The sequence below is a fragment of the Anastrepha ludens genome, chromosome 2 (assembly GCF_028408465.1).
Source record: "Anastrepha ludens isolate Willacy chromosome 2, idAnaLude1.1, whole genome shotgun sequence".
Classification (NCBI taxonomy): domain Eukaryota; kingdom Metazoa; phylum Arthropoda; class Insecta; order Diptera; family Tephritidae; genus Anastrepha; species Anastrepha ludens.
The window spans coordinates 22,182,243-22,204,774 of record NC_071498.1 but is presented as its reverse complement, the minus strand read 5'-3'; the positions used below and the strand labels follow the sequence as shown (position 1 = coordinate 22,204,774).

General features: G+C 38.0%; 1 protein-coding gene across 10 annotated transcripts in view; it reads left to right on the top strand.

Annotated features, from left to right (window-relative positions):
• The window catches only part of LOC128864919 (uncharacterized), a 145,098-nt gene that overhangs the window by 74,013 nt on the left and 48,553 nt on the right, over positions 1–22,532 (top strand). For all 10 annotated transcript variants that reach the window (XM_054104749.1, XM_054104722.1, XM_054104705.1 and 7 more), the window contains 2 exons: positions 10,337–11,168; positions 19,485–19,691. In XM_054104749.1, the coding sequence (XP_053960724.1) occupies positions 10,890–11,168; positions 19,485–19,691 (486 nt within the window). In that variant the 5' untranslated portion in view covers positions 10,337–10,889. The remainder of the gene's footprint in view (positions 1–10,336; positions 11,169–19,484; positions 19,692–22,532) is intronic.

Below are 22,532 nucleotides of genomic sequence, written 5' to 3'. Positions count from 1 at the left end.
TTCTTGTACATGCCTCAAGTCCTCACCAATCACCTTCAAAGTACTCTCTTTCAATTGCAACGCACTTGAGCCAGCGTTTGATCCAACTCTCCAAACATTTCTCCAACTCTATTTTCGGTATAGCCATCAGAGCCGGCTTCGAAAATCGCATTGATTTTTGCCAAGTTTTTTTTTTTGGCGCCTTTGTTTGTTGTTTTTTTTCATTCAAAAATAAATCGAGCGTTCAACAAAAAAAAAAAATAGAATGAAAATAGGATAATGCCGACATAAGCTGCCTTGGAGCAATTTAGCTATATTTGAAAACAGTGTAGACTGTCTTTACATATTTTTGCAAAAAATGATTAGCAAAAGTTGGGGAACACATTTTGGTTATCAAGAAAGAGAGGGAGAGTAATGGAAGCAGAGCGATTGAGATGCGGCAAAATGCACTGTTATAATTTTTAACTTGGTAACTGGTATTAGAATTTGTAATTTGCAATTTTACCATAAATAAAAAAAATGATTTTATATTTACGAGTTGGAACGAGAATTTATAATGTTTCAGTTTTCTTCAAATATTCCCCTCCGTCAGTTCTCTGTTCATTTTGCATTATTTAAAAACTCACTTTCTATAAAACTGGTCAAAACGATTTACAAAGATAGAAATAATATAAATAACAGAAGCAATGGTATCTTTTACCCAATTAATGTCAATGTACGAATATGTAAAATATGAAACGTTTTTCGACATTATGCTTTTTATGACATTTTTATTGCCTGCCACCTGTGTACTATTAACCACTTCTTTTGCTGGCATAGCTGACACTTTTCGAGTGACAACGAACTCTAAAACATCAACACAAATAACAGCTTAAGCAGACAATGAGACGGAGAATTGTAAACATAATTTACATTAGAATCAAATGGCATAAAATTTTCTCTTCTACACAAAAAAAAGTATTAACGACACTAGCATTCAAATCGACCGACATATTCATAAGTACGAATACGAGTTGAAGCCACTTTGAGTGACTGCACCTATTAAACTGTCGTTGGTTTGAATCGGTCACTGGTTTAATAACTTGATATTTGAAGTAACTTTATGTGGAGGTCAAAGGAGCTACTTTTATGATGATTTTTCTTTTTATTTTTATGTGAGCTTTATTTATGCATTACAATGTGTTTTTTTTTTAGTTTTTTTTTTGACAAGTCATTGTTAATTTCACCGTAATGTTTTGACTTAATCACCTGAAACAGTTATAATTTACCATGAAGGTCTCTTTGGCTTTCTTTCACTCGTTAAGTTTGTCAAGCTTTTTTTCATAACCAAATAATTATTATTTATCAACTACTTTTTATGATATTTTTATGTGGTTTTTTATTATTTCATATTTATAAGTTTTTATTTCTATTTGCTTATGTAGTTTTAAGAGCTTCGAGCTTACAGCGCTGCTCACAGCTGTACTTTTCTTTTCCCCTTTTTTGAATACTCCAATAATTACCTCTGAGTATGTGTGTAGATATGTATGTTGTGATAGTACAATGTAATTATGGGTATAATCTCTACAGATCTCTTTTTGCGGATAATGTCGCCTCGTTTTATGCAAAGTGAAGTTTTTTTTATTTTTTTTTGTTATTTTTTATTTGCTCCTTTTGTTTTTCCTTTTAGTCTAACTCTTTAAATAGCACACAAAGAAATGTGCATATGTATATATGTGTGTATGTATGGCCTCGTTATAGTGATTTTTTTTTTGCCTCTGTTACATTTTCTCATATTTCCTTTGTTGTTATTCCCCATTATTATTAACATTTGTCGTTCTGTGCTGCTGCACTGTTAATTCTTTTGTTTTTTCCCAAACTCGTGCTTAGGGTGCCAGTTATTCAAATTCAAATTAGCCATCCAGATAAGTAGTTAATTTATATTTTGACATTTTACAAGATATTAAAAATTCGTAAAGGCTGGATTGCGGTTAAAAACACAAATTTGCATGATAGTTGTTGTCACTGACCAAATTAGTAGTGAGAAAATGTTCGCTGTCGTAAAATTAACTCTTCCGCTGCTTTTGTACTTTGAGAATGGCTGGCGATGAGTTAGTAAAAATCTTAAAACCTTAACGTTACTGAGCTGAAAAAGGTTAAGCACTTATTGAGTTATTTAAAGATTGAGAAACAAACAAATTATTACCTTTTTTTTCTTAATCCATTGATTACGGCCATATTGAAGGTATGCTAATCTGTTCGGTGAAAGAAACCTGCTTTACTCGACAATTTGCAAGCGCTTTGTTAAAGAGCAGAAATATATGTACGAAAATATGTTCATATATAATAAAAACAAAAAAAAAAAAAAGAAATAAACAAAAATATTAAAAAAGGTTTAAAAAAAGATTTAAGAAAATTTAAATTAAAAAAAAAATAAAAATTAAATTTTTTTTTAATATTCGTGGGCCATTAACAATTTTACCAATTTTTGTTTTTGTTTTTTGAATGTTCCCTATTCTGGTAAAAAAAGTATAAAAGTCTATCTCATTGTCTAACAAAACCCATATAAATCGAGTTTTTAAACTTTATGCAAAATGTAGAAAAAATCCACAAACTTTTCAACTTTTGTAGAATATTTTAGAATCTCTGGAAAAATTGCTGGTATTCAGTTTGATTGCTTATTAAATTTAAACCAGGTGGCGGAAAATTAATCACCCTATGGGAAGATTTATATTTTTTTGCAGATGTGGCCATAGGCCATTCATGTTTGACACTTCTGAGCTAGACAGCTGCAGCACACAGACAAGCAATGGAGCGCGTAAGGGTCAAAATACAGATTTAAATCATTCAAAATTATTTTTCCTTTTTTCAAAAAATAAATTGGATGATTAGTTTTGCGCCACATATTTTAATCATTCAAAATTATTTTTCCTTTATTCAAAAACTAAATTGGATGATTAGTTTTGCGCCGTCATCCTGTATTATGCATTATTTATTAGGGGCGCAACTAAGTTTTCGCTTTTTTTGATGAAAATACAACTTTATTCTAAAAGTATTGCCCATCGTTGGCTACTACTTTTTCCCATCTTTCTGGTCAATCTCGTATACCGTCGCGGTAAAACTGTTCATCTTTTGAGGCTATCCACGGATCAAACCATTTTTTTATGTCTTCATATGAATGGAACTGCTGGTCAGCTAGACCATGCGCCATCGATCGGAACAGGGGATAAACGAACGGCGCAATATCTGGAGAATATGGCGGGTGGGGCAGGATTTCCCATTTCAGTGTTGCCAGGTAGGTTTTAATGGGTTTGGCAACGTGAGGGCGAGCGTTGTCATGCTGTAGAATCACTTTTTCATGCCTCTCCGCGTATTGCGGCCGCTTATCGCGCAGTGCTCGGCTCAATTGCATCAATTGAAGTTGATACCGATCCCCAGTGATGGTTTTGCTTGTTTTTAATAGTTCATAATAAATAACACCAACTTGGTCCCACCAAATACATAGCATAACCTACGCAGCGTGAATATTCGGCCGAGGCGACGACGTATAAGCATGACCGGGCAGTCCCCATGTCTTTCTTTTCTTTGGATTCCTGTAATGAATCCATTTTTCATCACCCGTCACGATGCGATGAAGAAAATTCTTCATTTTTTGCGGCTGGAGCAGTTGATCACAGGCGGAAAAACGACGTTCAACATCCTTTGCTTTTAACTCATAAGGAACCCAAGTCCCCTGTTTCTAAATCATTCCCAAAGCATGCAATCGCTTGGGAATGGATTGGCGGGTAAATCCTAATACTGAAGCAAGCTCTTCTTGCGTTTGACACGGATCCTCATTGAGCAATGCCTCCAATTCAACGTCTTCGAAGGTTTTTGGTCTTCCTTCACGCGGACGGTTAACATTAAAATCACCGTCTTTGAAGCGACGGAACCAATCTCGGCACGTTCTTTCACTTAAAGCAGCATCTCCATAAAGTTTTTGTAGCTCTCGATGCGCTTCAGCCGCAGTTTTTTTCGAATGAAAGAGGAAAATCACAAAATCAGATATTTTCACGAAACCAAAAGTATATGATGCCAAAAGAAAATCACTAATGTGTCGAAGCAGTTGGCTTACCATATGTCTAAGCTTAGTTTATGACGTTTAGGTTATGTTAGAATCGACTAGCACACACTGATGTCGGCATCTATTGACAAACAGCGCACCTAACATTTATTTTGTAAAAAAGTTCTTTAAAAACAAAATTTGATGATTAATTTTGCGCCACCTTGCATTATATATTTTTTTTATTTACTTGAGCGTAAAAAGTTTCTTACAGACTAATAAAAATCTTTTTCTTCTATTTCGTAAAAAAGTAATTCAAAGACAAAGTTGGATGATTAATTTTGTGCCACCCTGTAGATATTATCTATTAGGGGAGATTATGTCGTTTCTGCACATGTCAATGCTTTTTGCCATTTATGAGTTCTTTACGTAGGTGACGGTCGTGCCAGAGGCATTTCAAAGTTAAGGCGACTTGTTTAGTTGTGGAAACTTACACCTTAAATTTTTTGTCGCTATTTTGAAATTTTATGATTTTTTCCGTGTAATTTTCGCCAATTTTCTGTAACGTACGCACGACAATTTTTATTTTTATTTTTGCTTTGTTTTTATATGAAAAAATTGCGCAACACCGTCAACTATATATATGCACCTAAATGGTTTTCAATTACTATTTCAAATATTTCATCACTCCATAGAATTTATCGGTCACCCGTTAAAAGGATCACAAACCATAAATGTGGCCACTTTTTAGAAAGGAAGTTTAGCGCGCGTTAATTAATGATGGCAATTAACACAGTGCAAAGAGGTTATTTATTTACCATTGTACTATTTTTCACACTCATTTTTACACACAAAAAATCTCCTATGCAGTTCATGGCTGTAAATCTGAACAAAAAGTAAAGCAAGGTATCCGCTTACCGAGACAAATTCCAATTGCACCTCGACCACATATTTCAGACACTTTATTTTTCAATAATTTTCCATTTGAATTCACATTAACTGCATGCATTCAATAAAACTTCAAAGCATATAAAGACCCACAACAGCAACACCAACAGCAATGATGAATTGCTCAAAAAAAGTTCAACATTTTCACCATTGCAATGAATGCAATGAAGTGCGTGTGTGGTCATTATTATTAGCTAATGCTTTATTGCTGTTGTTGTACGCTAAAATTGAAGTTGCTGCAGTGGCTGTGGTGGAGTGTTGTTGCAATGCAAGTAGTATAGCATAGGCCTTCTGCCGCCACCTCCCAACGTCTTTGGTGTTATGCAGGTCAAACTTATTAAGAAAATGAGTTGGCATTGTTCGGCATCAACAGAGAGCAGGGGCGCTGCTGAAACAGGGCGTTGCAGCGGGAATGTGAATGCTCTGTAATGTGACCAGATCGTCTACTATTACCACCCCATCACGCACAATAAAAAATACAATTAACGCCACCAACAGCAGTCACCAACTACAAGCGAACGCGACCGAAAGTCAATTGCCTTTCTCAAGAAAGAGTAGCGAATAGATTTTATTGAAAAAACTGTCGTTTCATCATTACGTACTTCGCTGGCCGCACTTCTCAGATGTCAGCAAGGAGTCCAGCGGAAATTATATGCAAGTAGCTGCTGTCGCACAGCTATCGTTTACAAGACGCAACGCGCGCTCTCTGTGCATAAACTTTGGACTTCTGTTGAAGCAACTTAAGTTTACTTAGCACTTTCTCTATGTTAGGGACTACATTTTGTATGTGGAAGAACCTGATTGATTTGCTAAGAGCAACAAATTTTAAATTTGCGTAAATTTCTCAAAGACCTCAGAGGATCATAATTATGTATGCACCAAAGATATGCACGCAGGAAAATCTGAACTCATAATCAAGTGGCGATTACAGCTCAGGGTGAGCTTTAGCGTCATCTACAATCCTCTTCCAATCTGCACGGTTCATAACAATAGACTTCCAGTTCCTAACTCGTAGCTTTTTCAGGTCAGATATGACTTGGTCAAGCCAGGTTAACCTTAAAAAGGGTTTTTGAGAGCGGTTGTCCTCCAGGCGCACAGTGAAAACCTGAACTACTGCGAAAAATGTCTGTTTAAGTTTGCATTCTAACTGCCGCTGCTTAGTGCCGCTATGAGCTGGAACTTCATGAGTTAAAAAGTATTTGAATTTTTTAACAAACTGCTTCAAATGGAACTGTACTAATATGTGTTCAATTCTTAATGAAAATCTTCGGAACAATGATGCTTGAGAATACAGCAGAATACTTTCAGCAAGTGCCAATGATGAATTGTTCAAAAAAAGTTCAACATTTTCATTATATTAAAATGCAGTTTTCCAGGAAGTAATTGCACTTCGGGCATGCAACACCAAGCGATAGAAAAAGTTTTTCCCAAAAGCAGTCGCCCCTTGGCAGGCAATAGCAAACCCCTGAGTGTTTTTCGGCCATGAAAAAGCTGCTCATAAAAAACATTTGCCATTCAGAGTCGGCATAAAACTGTTGGACTGTAGGTCCCTCCATTTGTGGAACAACATCAAGACACGCACCACAAATAAGAGGAGGTGCTCAGCCAAACACGCAAAAAGGGTGTAAGCGCCAATTCTTTACTTATTTTTAAGGGGTTGTAGTGGGTGTAAAATTCATAGTATCTAGGTCATCTCAGAGACCTGGCTAGTTGTTTGTACAAAAAAAAAAAACAAAAACGATGCGACATGTATCAAACTTCTTCTTCCTTGCATTCATGGCGTTTCATTTGGGGTCAGCTCTCCTGATTCGTAATCGTTAGATTTTTCGATCTTGGCTCGTCTCGGCCTTCAAATTCGCAGGTTTCGCTTTTCAACTACTTCGTCCATGTATGTTGGGCTCGGCACGGTAATAATGTCTAGAACTTTATTTGCTTTCTCTGGACATGGCCACAGCAGTTAAAATGGTTTGCTTGCATTTTTTGCTCAATTGACACAATTTGAAACCTTCCACCAACGTATCGATTTGATACTTTTTCCAGCGTTGTGACCGATGTTGACCGTATGAGCATTTTAATTTCTGCCGTTTGAAGTTTTCTCTCGTGTAGCCTTTTTAGAGGCCAGCATTCGGCTCCATATAACGGAGTGGGGCACACAGCCATTTTATATATAATATTTCGCCTTTCTGCCATCTGTCGCATAACTCTTCCGGTCCTCAGTGCTTTGTGGCAAATAGAGCATCAAGCACGCATACACGCCATGTTGTTGTGGTTGTAGCAGCATAAACATTCCTCATACATATACAGGGAACACTGCTAAAGTGACCGTCCTTGGTCGGACATATATCCGGGTCGTTCCGGTTACGTATAATCGACTGCGGGACTGCGACTGTGGGCGGCCTGTACGCCATCTTGTGCGATTCTTGGCAATGTATTTTCATTCGCTCCAGCTATACCTGATGTTTCTATCTTCCCTTTCGACTGTTCGCCTCCAAGTTTCCCTTGATCTACCAGGTACTCACAAGAAGATTCTACTCCAATACCTTTCGGACAGTGAATTTTTCATCTTTGCTTATCCTGCTGGTCATACTCAATCCACCGCCGGTTAGGATTTTCCATTCCGTCTTCATTAACTACTCCGGTACTTGTTATAGTAGAGCCCAGCTACTTAAACATGGCGATCTCGTTTAGCGGGCTGCCATCTAGCAGAATCTGCGATCTGCGTATTGGTGTTGGAATTGGTAGAAAACATACAACGCATGGCCTCTATCTTTTTCCTGCTTATTTACAGCTCATGTCACTCAAGGATGTCACTGATTGAGTGTGGCTTGACTTTCTTCAGACAAGAATCCGAATTTTTAAGTGCACCGCAGCAGTGGGTAGATTTTCTTGCTGGGTGCATATGGAGCTTAACATCTCTATTTGGTCGCACCACGCAGTTTGTTGACTTGAAAATAGTTAACTTGCCCCCTGCTGTTTTAACATATTTTTGTTGTTCGTTGTTGTCACTCCTCGCTAATTAAAAATGAATTTATGTTATTTCATCTTAATTAATTATTAATTGCTTGTTTCATAGTAAACTTATTCAAATGCTTACAGTTCCACATACTTTATCACACATACAGATGTAAATGAATGTACTTGCATGCGTCGGGAGTCGTGTTTGTGTCTGTCATCAAACTCTCATGCAACAATGTGTCATTTATTTGCTTCCACGTACTGTCGGCCACTTCTTTATTTATTTTTGGTATCCTCCTTCTGCAGTTACGAGTGCGGCTGCTTTGCACTGAGTAGTGTTACGAAGAATTGGATTGTTGAAATATGCCGCCAATTAATTGCAATTCATCAGATAGGGTTAATTAATTCAATGATAGGCGGATTAAGATGAAACAGTTGAGCTAATTTGAAGGGCAGTCAGTCGGACTCTTTGGTTTTCTACATACGAGTACAAATTTTACTATAAAATAATTTGAATATGACTTCTTGCGAAAAAATTCCCAATAAAGGCAGAGTAAAGTGGAATTGCTACCTACGAACTGTCTGCGGGCAGATGGGTTTTAGTCAGAGAGCGCTAGACCAACACCAGTGCATGTTGTATACTTCTTATCGCCAAAGATAGATCAGATATGGCCGAGGGGTCATCGGGGCTTCTTAAGCGACTAGTTTCGTTAATTGTGCGACATCAAATCCACTACTCCTTTTTTTATTTTTTTTGACGTGATAACGTCTTATAATTCGATTTAACAGGCTGCACGCACGAAAAAATGTGTCGTTACCTTGCTCATATGTCGTTACCTTACTCATTAGTGTTACCTTGCTCATATGTCGTTACCTTGCTCATTGCCGTTACCTTGCTCATTGCATTGAATGAACTGCAAGCGAAAGCGCGGAACGAACGACAAAGCAAACAAAGCAAACGAACGGCAACGTTCGACATCTTGCTCTCCCCTACTTAAGTGAGCGTATATATGTATGTATATGCGCTTATGTACATATATAAATTCACGTATTTGTATTTGCATATGCGTATCAGAATTTGCGATAGTCAGTCGGACATGACATGTAACATTAGTTTAGTCCATCTGCGGCCTCTCTCAGCCTATCAAACTCGCTTGTGAGTTAGAGTGACCCGTTTGCTAACCGTAGCTTTGATGGCTACAGAAAGGAGTGGCTAAACAGGCTCCGGGTCAAGGAAGTAGGCCTCAGAGCCCATTCTGGCTAAAGAGTCATAGATCTCCTTACCCGCTATACCCACGTGTCCCAGAACCCATGTTAGCATCAGGCTATTATTTCTACCGACATAGTTCAGCCTGGATTTACAGGACTCGACTACCCTTGAAATGGTTGGGGGGCTATCTAAGGCCATAAGCGCGGCTTGGCTGTGATTCTCACTACCAGCTTAGCTTAGGTTGAATGCTTGCCAAAGGGCAGACCCACTTGGACGATAAATCAAAAATAGTTTGTAGGGTATTTTCCATTAACACTTAATTTGTTGTTATTTATAACTATTGTCCATTTCTATGCAAGCTACAAAGTAGATTAATGTTCAAAACTGGTCACTTGGAAAAAAAAACAAAAAAATACGCATTTGAAAAGTGATCTTTTTCAAACCTTTATGTAAGTTTCAGTTACTCAAAAATCCATTACTCATAAATAGAAAACATAAACATAAACTTGCATACATACATATATACTCATACATATCTACATACATACATTAATTTAACTTTCTAACAAATTTTCAAAGCAATACCCATAGTAGCATACGGCAATAGGGCCTAATGATTAGACCAACGGCACTTTTGCCAAGTTTTACAATCGCAAATTTAATTCCACAGAAAATACTATTTTTCACTCTTTTTAGTGCCTCTCTAATAGTAATTAAGTCATTAAAATGTCTAAGCGCTAAAATACAGCTTTGACCATTTCTGTTTTTTTGTTTGTTTTTATTTTTTGTTCGTTTTTGTTTTTGATAGTTCGGAATAAATATCGGCTATAAAAGCTTGTCGCTGATACTCCACTGCCTGCCTACGTATGCACATGAGCCATGATTGGCATTAAAAAGCATTTTATTAGAAATTTAACACGCACTTCTTTTGATGGCGATTGATGTTTCTTTTACTTTCTGGCCCTTTTCGGCCTATTTATGTGGTACGCCCACACCAACTAGCGATACTTTGTATTTATTAAATGATTTCCGCCTTTGAGCGATTTATACGGGCGCATAGCCATGTTTGCAATAAAGTAACTACAAATGCAGCTGAAAAATTAAACAAATTTGTATTAATAAAAACATACAATTTTTTATGTAAGATATCCTCACATATCTACCGTACAATCTGTTCGATAATTTAAGCACTCACCTTTTCGTTTTTCTCTTATCATTCACAGATATTGAAAATCGTAGCTAAATGCAGCACAAACAATACTATGTAAGTTAACAACAAAAACAAGCAAGCATACCACAGCTGAGTAAACAACGAGACGTGCATAAGCGGCCAGTTGAAAACGCAACGCAGTCAAGCTCCGGCAACAGTGGCGGTAATCGAAAACTTGACACCCCGGAAAAGAGAAGGAAATCAAAGATAATTTAGAAAAAATAAATATTAAAAACGTTGGATTTTGTAAAAAGCACGTGCCAAAGAGAAAAAGGAAAATATATACCAAAATCCCAACAACAAAAAATAAAGAAATAAGATTCTTTTCAATTTTAAATAAGCGTGAAAAACTATAGTACATACAACTCAAATTATCGAAAGAAGTAAATCGAAATTTGTTTGTGTTTTGTGGCACGCGACGTGATTTTTATGATGTTGCACATGCAGAAAAACAAACGAAAAGGGAAATAAAAATACCAAGAACAATTGCAAGCAAAAGCAAAACAAAGTAAAATTCAAGTCAGGAAAAACGCATAGCCCGGCAAGTATTTTTAGCTGAACTTGAAATGCCTACAGAATGTGAACGTACGACCGCCAACACGAGCCAAAACGTGCAACAGACGCAGCAGCAGCAGCAGCAGCAACATCAACAACAGCAGCAGCCACAAGAAGAAGAGCAACTGCAAGCTGATCAATTGCAAGCAGAAGAAGCAGCAGCGGCAGCAGCTCAGCTTGAGTTTTATGACGACATGGAGGGCAAAGAGTTGAATGGTGGCAAAATGTCAACGTCCGCTACAAATGGTCACAATGGCAGCAACAACACAAATGGTGTTGGAAAGAAAACGGTAAGTTGCGTGGCAGACATCCTGCAGAATTTACCGCGTTTTTCTGTTTTTTTGTTTTTGTTATTTCACTGTTTAGTGTTTTCTTGCGTGTTAAACAATTATTGAGTGATGGGCACTTAAAATCGTACAACTATTTGTTGCAATGTTTACTTTTTTCACGCACTTATTATAAAAAAAAATAGAGTCGAAACCAAAGTCTCAAACTTTTGGAAAAAAGTATATGAAAATTTAATAGAAAATCATCAAAAGTTATTAGATTTTTTTAGAACTATTTTCGATAAGCGCTTTTGTAGCTCATTGAATTCTACAGGGTGGCGCAACATTATATATATTATATAATTGGCGCATACACCCTTTTTGTGTATTTGGCCGAGTTCCTCCTCCTATTTGTGGCGTGCGTCTTGATGTTCCACAAATGGAGGGACCAACAGTTTCAAGCCGACTCCGAACGGCAGATGTTTTTATGAGGAGCTTTTTCATTGCAGAAATACACGCGGAGATTTTCCATTGCCTGCCCTAGTTAGAGGGGCGACCGCTATTAGAAAAAACTTTTCCTTAATTCTGGTGTTTTACCGAGATCCGAACCTACGTTCCCTCTGAATTCCGAATGGTAGTCATGCACCAACCCATTCGGCTACGGCGGCCAACCATTATTTTATTTCTGAATAACTTTTTACTATGTAAATGATTAAGTGATGGAAATATTTATTTTGCCCTTTACGCACTCTGTCGGTTGTCTGCTTGTTTGTTTTTATACTGCAGGTGTCTAGTTCACAAGTCTCAAATATGATTGACGTTCGACGCCATTTGAAAAAAATATAAATATTCCGATAGGGTGATTAATTTTGTGCCACTTGTAGTTTCATCTTTCTTCGGACAGAGTCTACACCCAGTCTCATTTCCAATCCGAATTTTAGAGACATTAACAGACCGAAAAGAGGTCCTGATATCTACTTTACGCATATTAAGCATTTTCCTATTGTAGGTAAAAGGCCTTTGGCTTGACGTAGTTCTTCTGTGGCTGTGAATAATTCTTTGAGTATGTATTCTCTCCTCATTTAGCTTCTGCCGCGATGACATCGCCCTATCCAGTTCATCAGCAATTTCATTACCTTTTATACCAGCGTGACCCGGAACACGGCAAAGTACAATTTTGTTTGTTGCACTAAGTTGGTTTAGGTTGTTAAGGCATTCGTACGTTAGGTTCGATAGCACAGAATGAGAAGCTTGTGGTGTTTGTGCAGCTTGACTGTCCGATTATACTAGTATAACTATGTGTGCCCCCTTGTTGCATCTCATATGATTTATTATCGCACTGATTGAAATTGCTTGAATTTCAGCCTGAAATTCGCTATACTATTTGTTCATTGTTTCGGAGACTTCCGTCTTTGGATGACAGATTCCCGCACCGATTCCAGTATTTATTTTCAAATCGTCAATGCGAGACTATATCGAGACTTCTGGTACGTCCCAAGATCCTCCCAGTTCCCATTCATCGCATCTGAGATTATGATTTCAAACCTACGGTTAAAAACACATTTTGGAATCATATACATAGTCTATTAATGAACAGATTATATTCTAACCCAGTATCTCTGTTATGATACTTGTATGACCAAAGTCAGGAACATATTTCACAAGTAAGATTTGCATTTTTATTGCACTCCTGACTGCACAATTTTTGCGGAAAATATGCAGTGGAAATAATCCTACTATCGCATCTATAGCAACAGTGGAATAGCTCTCCATCCATCAGTTATTGCCAAGCAGGCTTGTCTTTCAAAACTACCAAGCAGTTTTTTAGTGGTTAATTGTTTGTCTTTCGTCCACCAAACAAGGAAGGTGTACGTGATGAGCGGTCTAATCATCATTGCATGCATCCAATGAATCATTTTGAAGTCTAGGCCCCATGTTCTGTCATAAAGGCTTCGGCAGTACCACATTGCTCTAGTGACTTTTTCTATCACCGTTCCGAGGTGAGAGTTCCTATTTAGACATTTATCTAAGATCACATTTAGATATTTTACTTCGTTGGAATAGCTCATAGCAATTCCTTCTAAAATTATTGTACCAAGGTCCCACTTTGATATGCTAGTAAACGGAGCAATGATTGTCTTGCTAGGATTGAAGACACCAGTCTGGTATGCAGATCAGCGCTTGGCTTATAATATTAGAAATTGTACCTCCAAACTTGTCTCAAACAATGACCGTTAGATCGCAGCATATCTAATAGCTTCAAAGCTTGTCTTCTATAGATTTATTATTAGGAGATCATCAATAACTAAAAACCAGAAAACAGCTTCCTGTGGGCAGCCTTTCATTGCCTTAACTGAGACAGTTTCAGTCGCTAGAGTTGAGTTAATTCTTGAGTTAGTTGAGCTAATAATGCCGCCAAGCATCGTTTTTTCCCACCCTATAGTTGGTGTATCGGATTTCCTATTAAGAAGAGTTCTTTCTATAGAGCGATACACTGTTTATCAAAGGCGCCTTCAATATCTTAAATACACATAAAGCAATTCGCCTAGAATTTAGCGCCTTTTCTATCCTTATTACAACATAGTTAAGTGCTCCTTCCGTGGATTTTCCTTTATTATATACAAATTGAGATCGATACAGTGGTGTTTCTACTCCCAGCTTCTCTCTAGTATCCACTCATCTTTCCATAATTTTTAGGAGGAAAGAAGTAAGACTAATTGGTCTGCACGATTTAAGAAATTCGAGGTCCCTCTTGCCCATTTTGGGGATAAATACCACGTTGGCCTTACGCCATACTAATCAAAGGTCAAAATAAAGATTTCCACCACTCAAAATCTGTTTTCTTTTGAATTAGTAGACATTTATTGGAAAACGAAATCGGATGATTAATTTTCCGCCACCTGTTATACTAATATATAACTTTTTGTTAGGTGTTTAGCCAATCTCCTTCTATGTTTGCTTACGAGAAGCTTTTTCATGGCCGAAATACACTCGAAAACTTGCCATTGACTGCCGAGAAGCAACCGCTTTTAGAAAAATCGTTTTCTTCATTTTGGTGTTTCATGCACCTCTAGTAGAAAAACCTTTTTTTTATCAATTTGCTGTTTTTTACACGAGGTTTCGAACCTGTACACTTGCGAATGTCAGTCACGTACCAGGTCTTTCGACTTCGGCGGCCCAAAATACCTAATACTATATATCTTTAGATGCCCTTCGTGTTAGCATCTATCACTTGATTTTTCATGACTGCTGTGAGTTTCCAACCCGAGGCTACCGAATGGCAATCACGCACCAACCCTTTCGGCCACGGCGATTAACTAATAACTAAAGAAAAATATGCCTAAATATTTCTTTATTTTTTTATTAAAGATTTTTTAAATTTCGTTTTGAGGCTCTCGCGTTTTTGCCTAAAGCAATTATTCTTAATTTACATTAATATATAGAAGCAGATTTCGGTGCTAGAAATTTGCATAAATAAACTACTTAAATGCAAATAATTTACTTAACACAACAACTTAAAAATCAAAGTTATTCGAATGAATTGACTTATGCAAAGGGGCAAATGCAAATTTTACAAAACAACAATCTATGATACATCCGTTAGACTCTAACAGTTGCCTTCACGAGCAGCAAACCATTTTCCCACATTCATAAAACTTGGCAACTATTTATAAATCGATTTATTGACTTCATTTTGAATTGTAAAAGTGACTCTAAAAGGCAGCCGAAACTTCACTGCTATGGTACCATCACATCTTTTTTTTTTTGTTTTTTTTTTTATACAACGTTGTCACTTTTCACAAAAAGTCATTAAGATTTTTTGCGACTCTCTTGCGGCCAACGATTGACGTAGATAATTAATAGAACTTTGAGGCACTTAGTGCTGCTCTTTTTACATACATACATACATCTTTTTCGATGTATCCAAATTTGAAAATTTCACTTGTGGCTTTGCCCATCAGCTTTAATAAGCTGCCATTAGCAATCATTTAAATTAGTCAAGCGCAGTGCAAGAAACACAAACACGATTAATTTATTTATTTGTGCAATTAGATATTAAAGCCAGCTGCCGGGCAGTTCATTTCCCCTTAGGCTGAGTAGCGAAAGATAATGCAAAACTAATATTGATAAAATGGCTGCTGTAATGCAAGTAATTCCAACAAATGTCGTTAACTTGCGGAATTTTTTCTCACTCTTGGAATTGTTTGCTTTTTAAAATCTGTTTGTCAATATGCTCGTATGCATGTATGTATGTATGTATGTACGCACATAAGTAGGTAAAAGAGTCATCAGAGTCTCACTCGACAAAACGTTGTCGGCAGCACTTCTTAAGTACCGGTATCCGCAGACAGCTTGGGCCAAGAAGATACCAGCGCCAAGAAGCAAAAAACGTTGAGCAGGAAAAGAAGCACTCGAAAAGTCAATAAACCACATTAAAACGGTGCACTGAGACGCCTCCATCGCAACGACCGATCGACCGGCACTTTAACTGCAGCCATTAACTTAGCTACGTGAAGGTGTATGTGTGTATACATACATACATATATACATATGATGGTGGGCTTTGCACGTAGATACCCTGCAGGAAAATTCGTTTGTGATGAATTGATGAGTTCGCAAACACGCTGCCTTCTAGTTTTATGAATCATAAAAATTTTTTGACTCATTATCTGATTGGAAATATCTAAAGGGGTTTCCAATAACAGGTATATGAATGAATGGATTGCGCTGTCGAGAGATGATTGACGATTTTTTATGAACGGAATTGGATGGTATTGATCTGGACAACGTTCATTTTCAACAAGACGGCGCTACGTGCCACACAAGCTACGAAACCATTGATCTTTTATGGGAAAAGTTTCCGGACCGTGTTATCTTTTGAAGAGGAGATCACTATTGGCCACCGAGATCTTTTGATTTAACATCTTGTGACTTTTTCCTTTGGGGCCACGTGATAGAGAAGGTCTACGCCAATGGCCCAGGGTCGATTCAAGACCTCAAACATGGAATTCGTGAGGCTATCGAGGGCATGGGCAGCCACTTTGCAATTCGGTTATGGAAAATTTCATGAAAAGGATATTTTCCTGTAAGCGTGGTCGTGGTGGTCATTTGCCTGATGTTATTTTTCACTACTAACGGCACACTTTCCTCTATATAATGAAATAAACATCCGATCATTCATATTAAAAAATAGCATTTTTCTTTGAATATCAAAATAACACCTCTTATTGGAAAACCCTTTACTTTCGTATTTCATAGGTTGACAATTCTGTAAGAAACCAAACGATTTTAAAAATAATATTATTAATTTGATACGAAAAGTAGCCAGCACCAGCAAGCAATGAAAATCAAGTGCCTAAGCAAGAATCCTCCCTCAAAAGCAGGAATATGTACCAAAAATTCTTAGCAAATCCAAGATTTCATTAGCAAAAGCAAATAGAAGTCTAACAAGTTGATAATCTAGTTTGTTTTAAGTCAATTCAAATTTGCTGTGGAAGGAAAAAGGTTGCTGAACGTTAAAAGTTCACCGGGAACATTACAGAAAGCAGTAATTGGCTCATGATAACGTTTTTGATTTTAAACGCAAATTGTAAAGTCTCAAAATATTCTTCTTGGAAGTCAATATATGTAGTTCTGCATCCGCTTGAACCAATTTTCAAAGCAATTTTTCATACTCAGAAATGAATACCTCCAAAATAAGGCGTTTAAGGCTTCTTCAGGCATTGAAAATCGTTGACCTCTTATTTTTTTATTGTTCATGTTCAGGAGCAAAAATAAATCATTAGGTGCCAAATCAGGGCTGTAAAGCGGATGACCTATTAATTCGATATTTTGAGTGCTCAAAATCTCTCTCGTGTGAGCCGATATGTGAGAGCTCGCAGTGTCTTGATGAAGGACGATTCGTCTTCGGTGGTTGGTTTTCGTTAATTCTCCAAAAACTTGTAGTAAAAAATTATTGTGTACAACTCAGAGTTATATATACGAGTATATATATATATATATATAATTGGAGCTTAACTCCTCCTGTGTGTTTGACCGAGCTCCTCCTCCTATTTGTGGTGTGCGTCTTGATGTTGTTCCACTAATGGAGACCCCTACAGTTTCAAGCCGACTCTAAACGGCAGATAATTTTTTTTGTGAGGAGCTTTTTCATGGCAGAAGTACACTTGGAGGTTTCCATTGACTGCCGAGGGGCGAGCGCTAACGAAAAAACGTTTTCCTCATTTTGGTGTTTCACCGAGATTCGAACCTTCTCTCTGAGTTCCGAATGGTAGTCACGCCCCAACCCATTCGGCTACGGCGGCTCCCGGGAGACTCAGAGTTGACTGTTTTAAATTTCTGTAGTGGTACAGTGGCGACATAACCAGATTTATGCGAAAAACAGCCGCCAATTTGCTTTGAGGTGTTTCTTCCGCGAACAAATCTTCCTCTCAAATCGTACTGTGGTATTGCTACCTCGATTTCTGGTTACTGGCAAACTTTTGGTATTAACGAATGGACATATCGGTATCAATATACCCAGAGCTTTCATATCACAGGCTCTTAGAGCCAAGTGCATAGGATTTTTGGTATTTTTATTATCCCTGTATTATTTCTTGCATCTCTGTGCTACCGCTAAGAGTTCATTTAGACAGGGATTCATGCTATACTATTTAGCTATACATCCGATCTCTGATTCCTATGACGAAACAAGACAGATAACAATCGAGTTAAGCAACGCAATTCTATCTTACACTTCCTAACTAGCTTGGATGTGGTCATAGAAGAAGATATTACCCATATTGCCTGCCTGGTTCTGGGAATATATTGGACCTTCCTTTCTATTCATAAATATATTTCTTAAGATCTTGTTGACTACGCAAAAACACTTGACACTTCCGCTTGGAAGATGCTCCTGTAGTTTCTTAGACGCAATGACGCCATCAAGTTTCTCGTAATAAATACTTACCCCAATACCAAAGTCCAGCTTGCACGTGCCGGAGGAGAGACAGGCGGCTTCCTATCCACAATTTAGCTCATGGACCTTCTTATCAAGCAAGCCGTCATTTCTTGTGGATGTACTTCAATAGGAGTCATGTGCTGGAAAACGTTTAGTGCTTCCTTATGACAAAATCTGATTGCACTCCACAACTGCTGCTATTTGTAATCTACTTAGTTGACTGACATTACTTCTGTGTTGTCTGCGTAAGCCAGGTGACCATGCCAGGAAGTCACATCCACATAATAAGCTTTAGTTTCAACCCCTGTAGTATGCTGAAGAGTTTTTCACAGGAATTTAGGCTCTCATCTTACAGGAGCTCGTAGCATCTGTCAATTATAGACAGAGAAATTATATTACCGTCCCATGAAGGATGCTCGATCTTCGGTATTTTATTTCAATTAGTGACTAGTAGTCCCCTAATAACATTTAACCCACTTCTTGAGGTCTATGTGTATAACCCTCCTTGCGCTCCCCAAGGAATTAATAATGGGGAACGATAATGTAACAAATCAAACAGCCAACAACGGCATCGTAACTTCTCTCAGATGTGTATAGCTGAATAATCGAAATGCAAAGAGTAATTGAAGACTGAAAGTAGGGAGAGAAAATGCATACACAGAGTTCTCTAATGTTGACGGAGATATGTAAAGAGTGGTAAAATTTCTTTTTATTGGGTTGTTGAACACTTAAGTGGCTAACAAAGGGTTAAAGCGCATATGTGCCACATCAAACTTGCAACCAACCAACCAACCAAGCATCCAAGCGATAAGCCCTCGCGCCAATGGGGCGTTAAAGGCCATATTGTCATAACTGTATGTTGCACACAATATTGAATGAATGAATAAATGTCTCAGTGAAGCAAAGAGTGTGCGGCTAAATGCTCGAGTGCCCGTCGAAGTGCACTTGAAGGTGACAATAGGGCAAGCGTTTGCACTGAAGTGGAAGGTGAGTGAAATAATGTCGGAAACAACGAGGTATCAGCGTACCCTGTGCTATACAAAATAAGAGTGAGCAAAGATAATAATGCAAAATGTAGATTCGCTGTCACTTCGAACACTAAAACACGTTCTGCTAATAAAAAATGCAAATCATAGCAAAGAAAATTCCGTAGCGCCTACTCAAACCCGCCACACACACCCAATCGCATGGAATGGCTACTGGCTGACTGGCTGGCTGTCTGGCTGGTGCCACCCATATCTTGAAGATAGAATGCATAATTTAAATAAAATTTAATTAATGTACTGTGGGAATTCCATTAACATATTTTGTGTGGCTCATTAATATTTGCGTTTAATTCCGATTTTATTTATACAAATTTTTCTCATTGCGTCTCTATTTTTGTATTTGTATTTTTACAGTCCATAATATCGCCGGATCCCACCCCTTACGTGACCAAGGCGCGCGTCACACGTCCGACTCCGCCGCCACCGTCATACAATCCAATGCAATTTGTACAGATCAAACCATGTAATCTCTACCAGACCGCACAGGAGCAGCTTAAGAAGGCTGAGGAAGTGAAAAAGATAAAGGAGATAAAGAAGGAGGATCCCGAAGATTGGCAAAATGTAAGTAAAATGATTTCAATTTGTAAAAAGTATTTAGTAATAGCAGATAAAGTCAGATTTATTCTGGGTCAGCTACTTAAGAAAACTCAATAGCTCTAAGCTGCACGATTTTATCATACATAAATCTGTTATACATAAGTGGGAGTAATGCAGGTGAAGTAAAAGGTTTTCCATATTTTGTTTGCTTTATTTCGACCAAGGATGATAGATTTACGCGGTTTAGTCAATAACTATGGTGAAAAAGAAAACTGTGAGGGTTAAGTCGGCTGCCACGTCAGGGGGGATTCGGCAGCCGAAATCTACACGTTCATTTCACATGTATTCACTCTTTCATCCAATCATTCGTTGTTCAGATAGCAAAAACGTGCCATTGTGTTGATTTTCCCCCAATTTTTCGTAAACCAACCGCTTCGTGACTCCAGTTACGTCAGCCTATCAGCTGAGCCTCTCAAATTCGTGGAGAGCCGGCTAACGGTCTGTTATTGGCCCAACCTTCTCAAATCTTTTCAACATAATTTCAACGACGAAATTAGCCCAGTTATAGATTTGCTAATGCAAATGATTCCAAACAATTTACTAAGTAATCTTCAATTACTCAGCAGTGGAACAAGTCCCCGCCAGTCCAACTCGACGATTTCCATGATTTTATCGACATGATGTTCGATGTTTGGCCAGCCAGAACAGATTTGTTAGAGTGACCGCATTTCTATTGCACTCGATGTTGTAGCGGGTCCATAAGCAAGAAACGTATTCACCTTTTTTGTCGCCTTTCTACTCTGACTTTTCACCTTAACCGTAGTGATACTGAAGAATGAATCCGAATTTTCTTTTTATACCGATTTTGTGAAAATTGCCACACTTAGTCTTGAATATAATAGAGTCGAATCTGCAGACGTGACAATTATAACCTAGGAAGGGAGAAGAGGCATAATACCTCCTTTTTCCAGTTTTATTAGTTTTTACTGAAATTTTGTGGTTTTGAATTTTAATATAAAAAAACATCCACCCCTCATGCAGACATTTGTATAAATGGTAAATAACACAGGTCGACAAAAAAACTTTTTCTGTGGTATTCTATGTATTGTAATGTGTGCTACTAGGCAAGCTATCGGAGTCATTCGAAGTGGAGTTCCCCAAAGATTAGTTCTTTCGTGTCTAGTAATAGGAGGCGTCTTCAAAGCAGCCTTAAGCCCTCTTCACAATGGGGGATGATCTTAAATTGGCGATGACTAGTACGCTACAACACATCAATTATGCTGGCTACATATGCCTCCCGGCACATCGCCTAACCGAACTTAAGGAAATGGGTTGTGCGCTTCATAGGGAAGCTAAGTCTGCCAGCCTTAAAATCCATTTTCACAAGTCGAAGGTGATGACTCTGGCAAGTAAGAGGGGTGGGTGTATAGAGATTGTAGGTAGCCCTATCGAAACAGCGGAGGAATTTACTTACCTCGGCAGCAAAGTTGCCCCGAGCGGTGCCACGGATGTAGGCATACGCTCCCGAATCAAAAGAACCAGAGAGGCATTCAGGATGTTGTACTCTGTATGCCGAAACAACAACCTGAGCTCCCGTTTAAAGGTTGGGCTCTTCAGGTTGAATGTGCTGTCGGTACTGCTGTACATTAGCTCTACCTGGATCAGCGATCACCACCGCTATAACCAGTCGCTTACAAACTTTTATCAACCGCTGTCCAAGGATTGTATTCCGAATTTTCTGGCCAAAAATAACGTCACACAAGAAACTGCTCGAAAAAGCAAACATCGAGCCTCTAGACAAAGGATTAGAAGAGCCTCTGGATTAGAAGACAGAAATGGAAATGGAATGGTTACACTTTACGCAAGGAAGACGAAGAAGGCAATGGAACGGAACTCACTCACACCGAGAGTAAGAGCGCCTGCCAGGCCAAGAGAAACCTAAAACAAAACTGTGGATAGCGAAACGGCTCAGATCGGATTAAGCTGGAAGCAGGTGAAGGCGTTATCCAGTAATCGGACGACATGGCACATAGGCGCTGTTGGTGCCAAATGTCAAGCTAGGGATTCTAAGATACAATGATTATGATGATGATGTATTTCAATGCATAAATTCTGGTCTTAATAGCAACGAAGAGAATTGATTTTTTGTTGGTCGATGATAAGCGAAAAATAGAAAACAAAATAGAATGATTTTCCTACGCGGTAAATGGAAAACATTTTTTTTTTTCTTAAATGCAAAATATAAAAAATTTAAACAAAAATCGTATAGAAATAGAAAGAAAAAGTATCCAACATTGGAAACTAATAATAAACTGCTCACGCACACACTCTCTTCCGTCATATCAAAGCTAGTCAGCCTTGAGATTAATGTTGATAAGACAAAATACCTCGTTAGGTCTTTAAGCGCCACGCACTATGGCAACCTGGAGATCGGACCATATATTTTTAAAAAAGTGGAGAGTTTTAAATACCTGGGTATAGGCTTTAGCAGCGCTGCAGGCCCCCTAATCGGCGTAAAAGATAGACTGCTAATTGAAGTTATTTTGCTCACCTGAACTTTTCAAAATTAAATTATTATCGTTGTCGTGTAACCTACAAATCTACAGGACGCTGATCAGACCAATAGCAACATACTGCTGCGAAGCATGGGTACTGACACCTAACATAAAGAACTTCCTTCTCCGCTTTGAGCGTAAAATCCTGAGAAGGATATTTTTAACCAGTAAAGGAAGCTGATGGATCTTACAGAATAAGATACAATGATGAGATCGAATAGCTGATATAAGGTCGCTAAAGCTTAGCGGCAGAGAAAGTTTGGACACCTACTCTGAATGGACGATAGCGGGATTACGAAAAATACCTTCA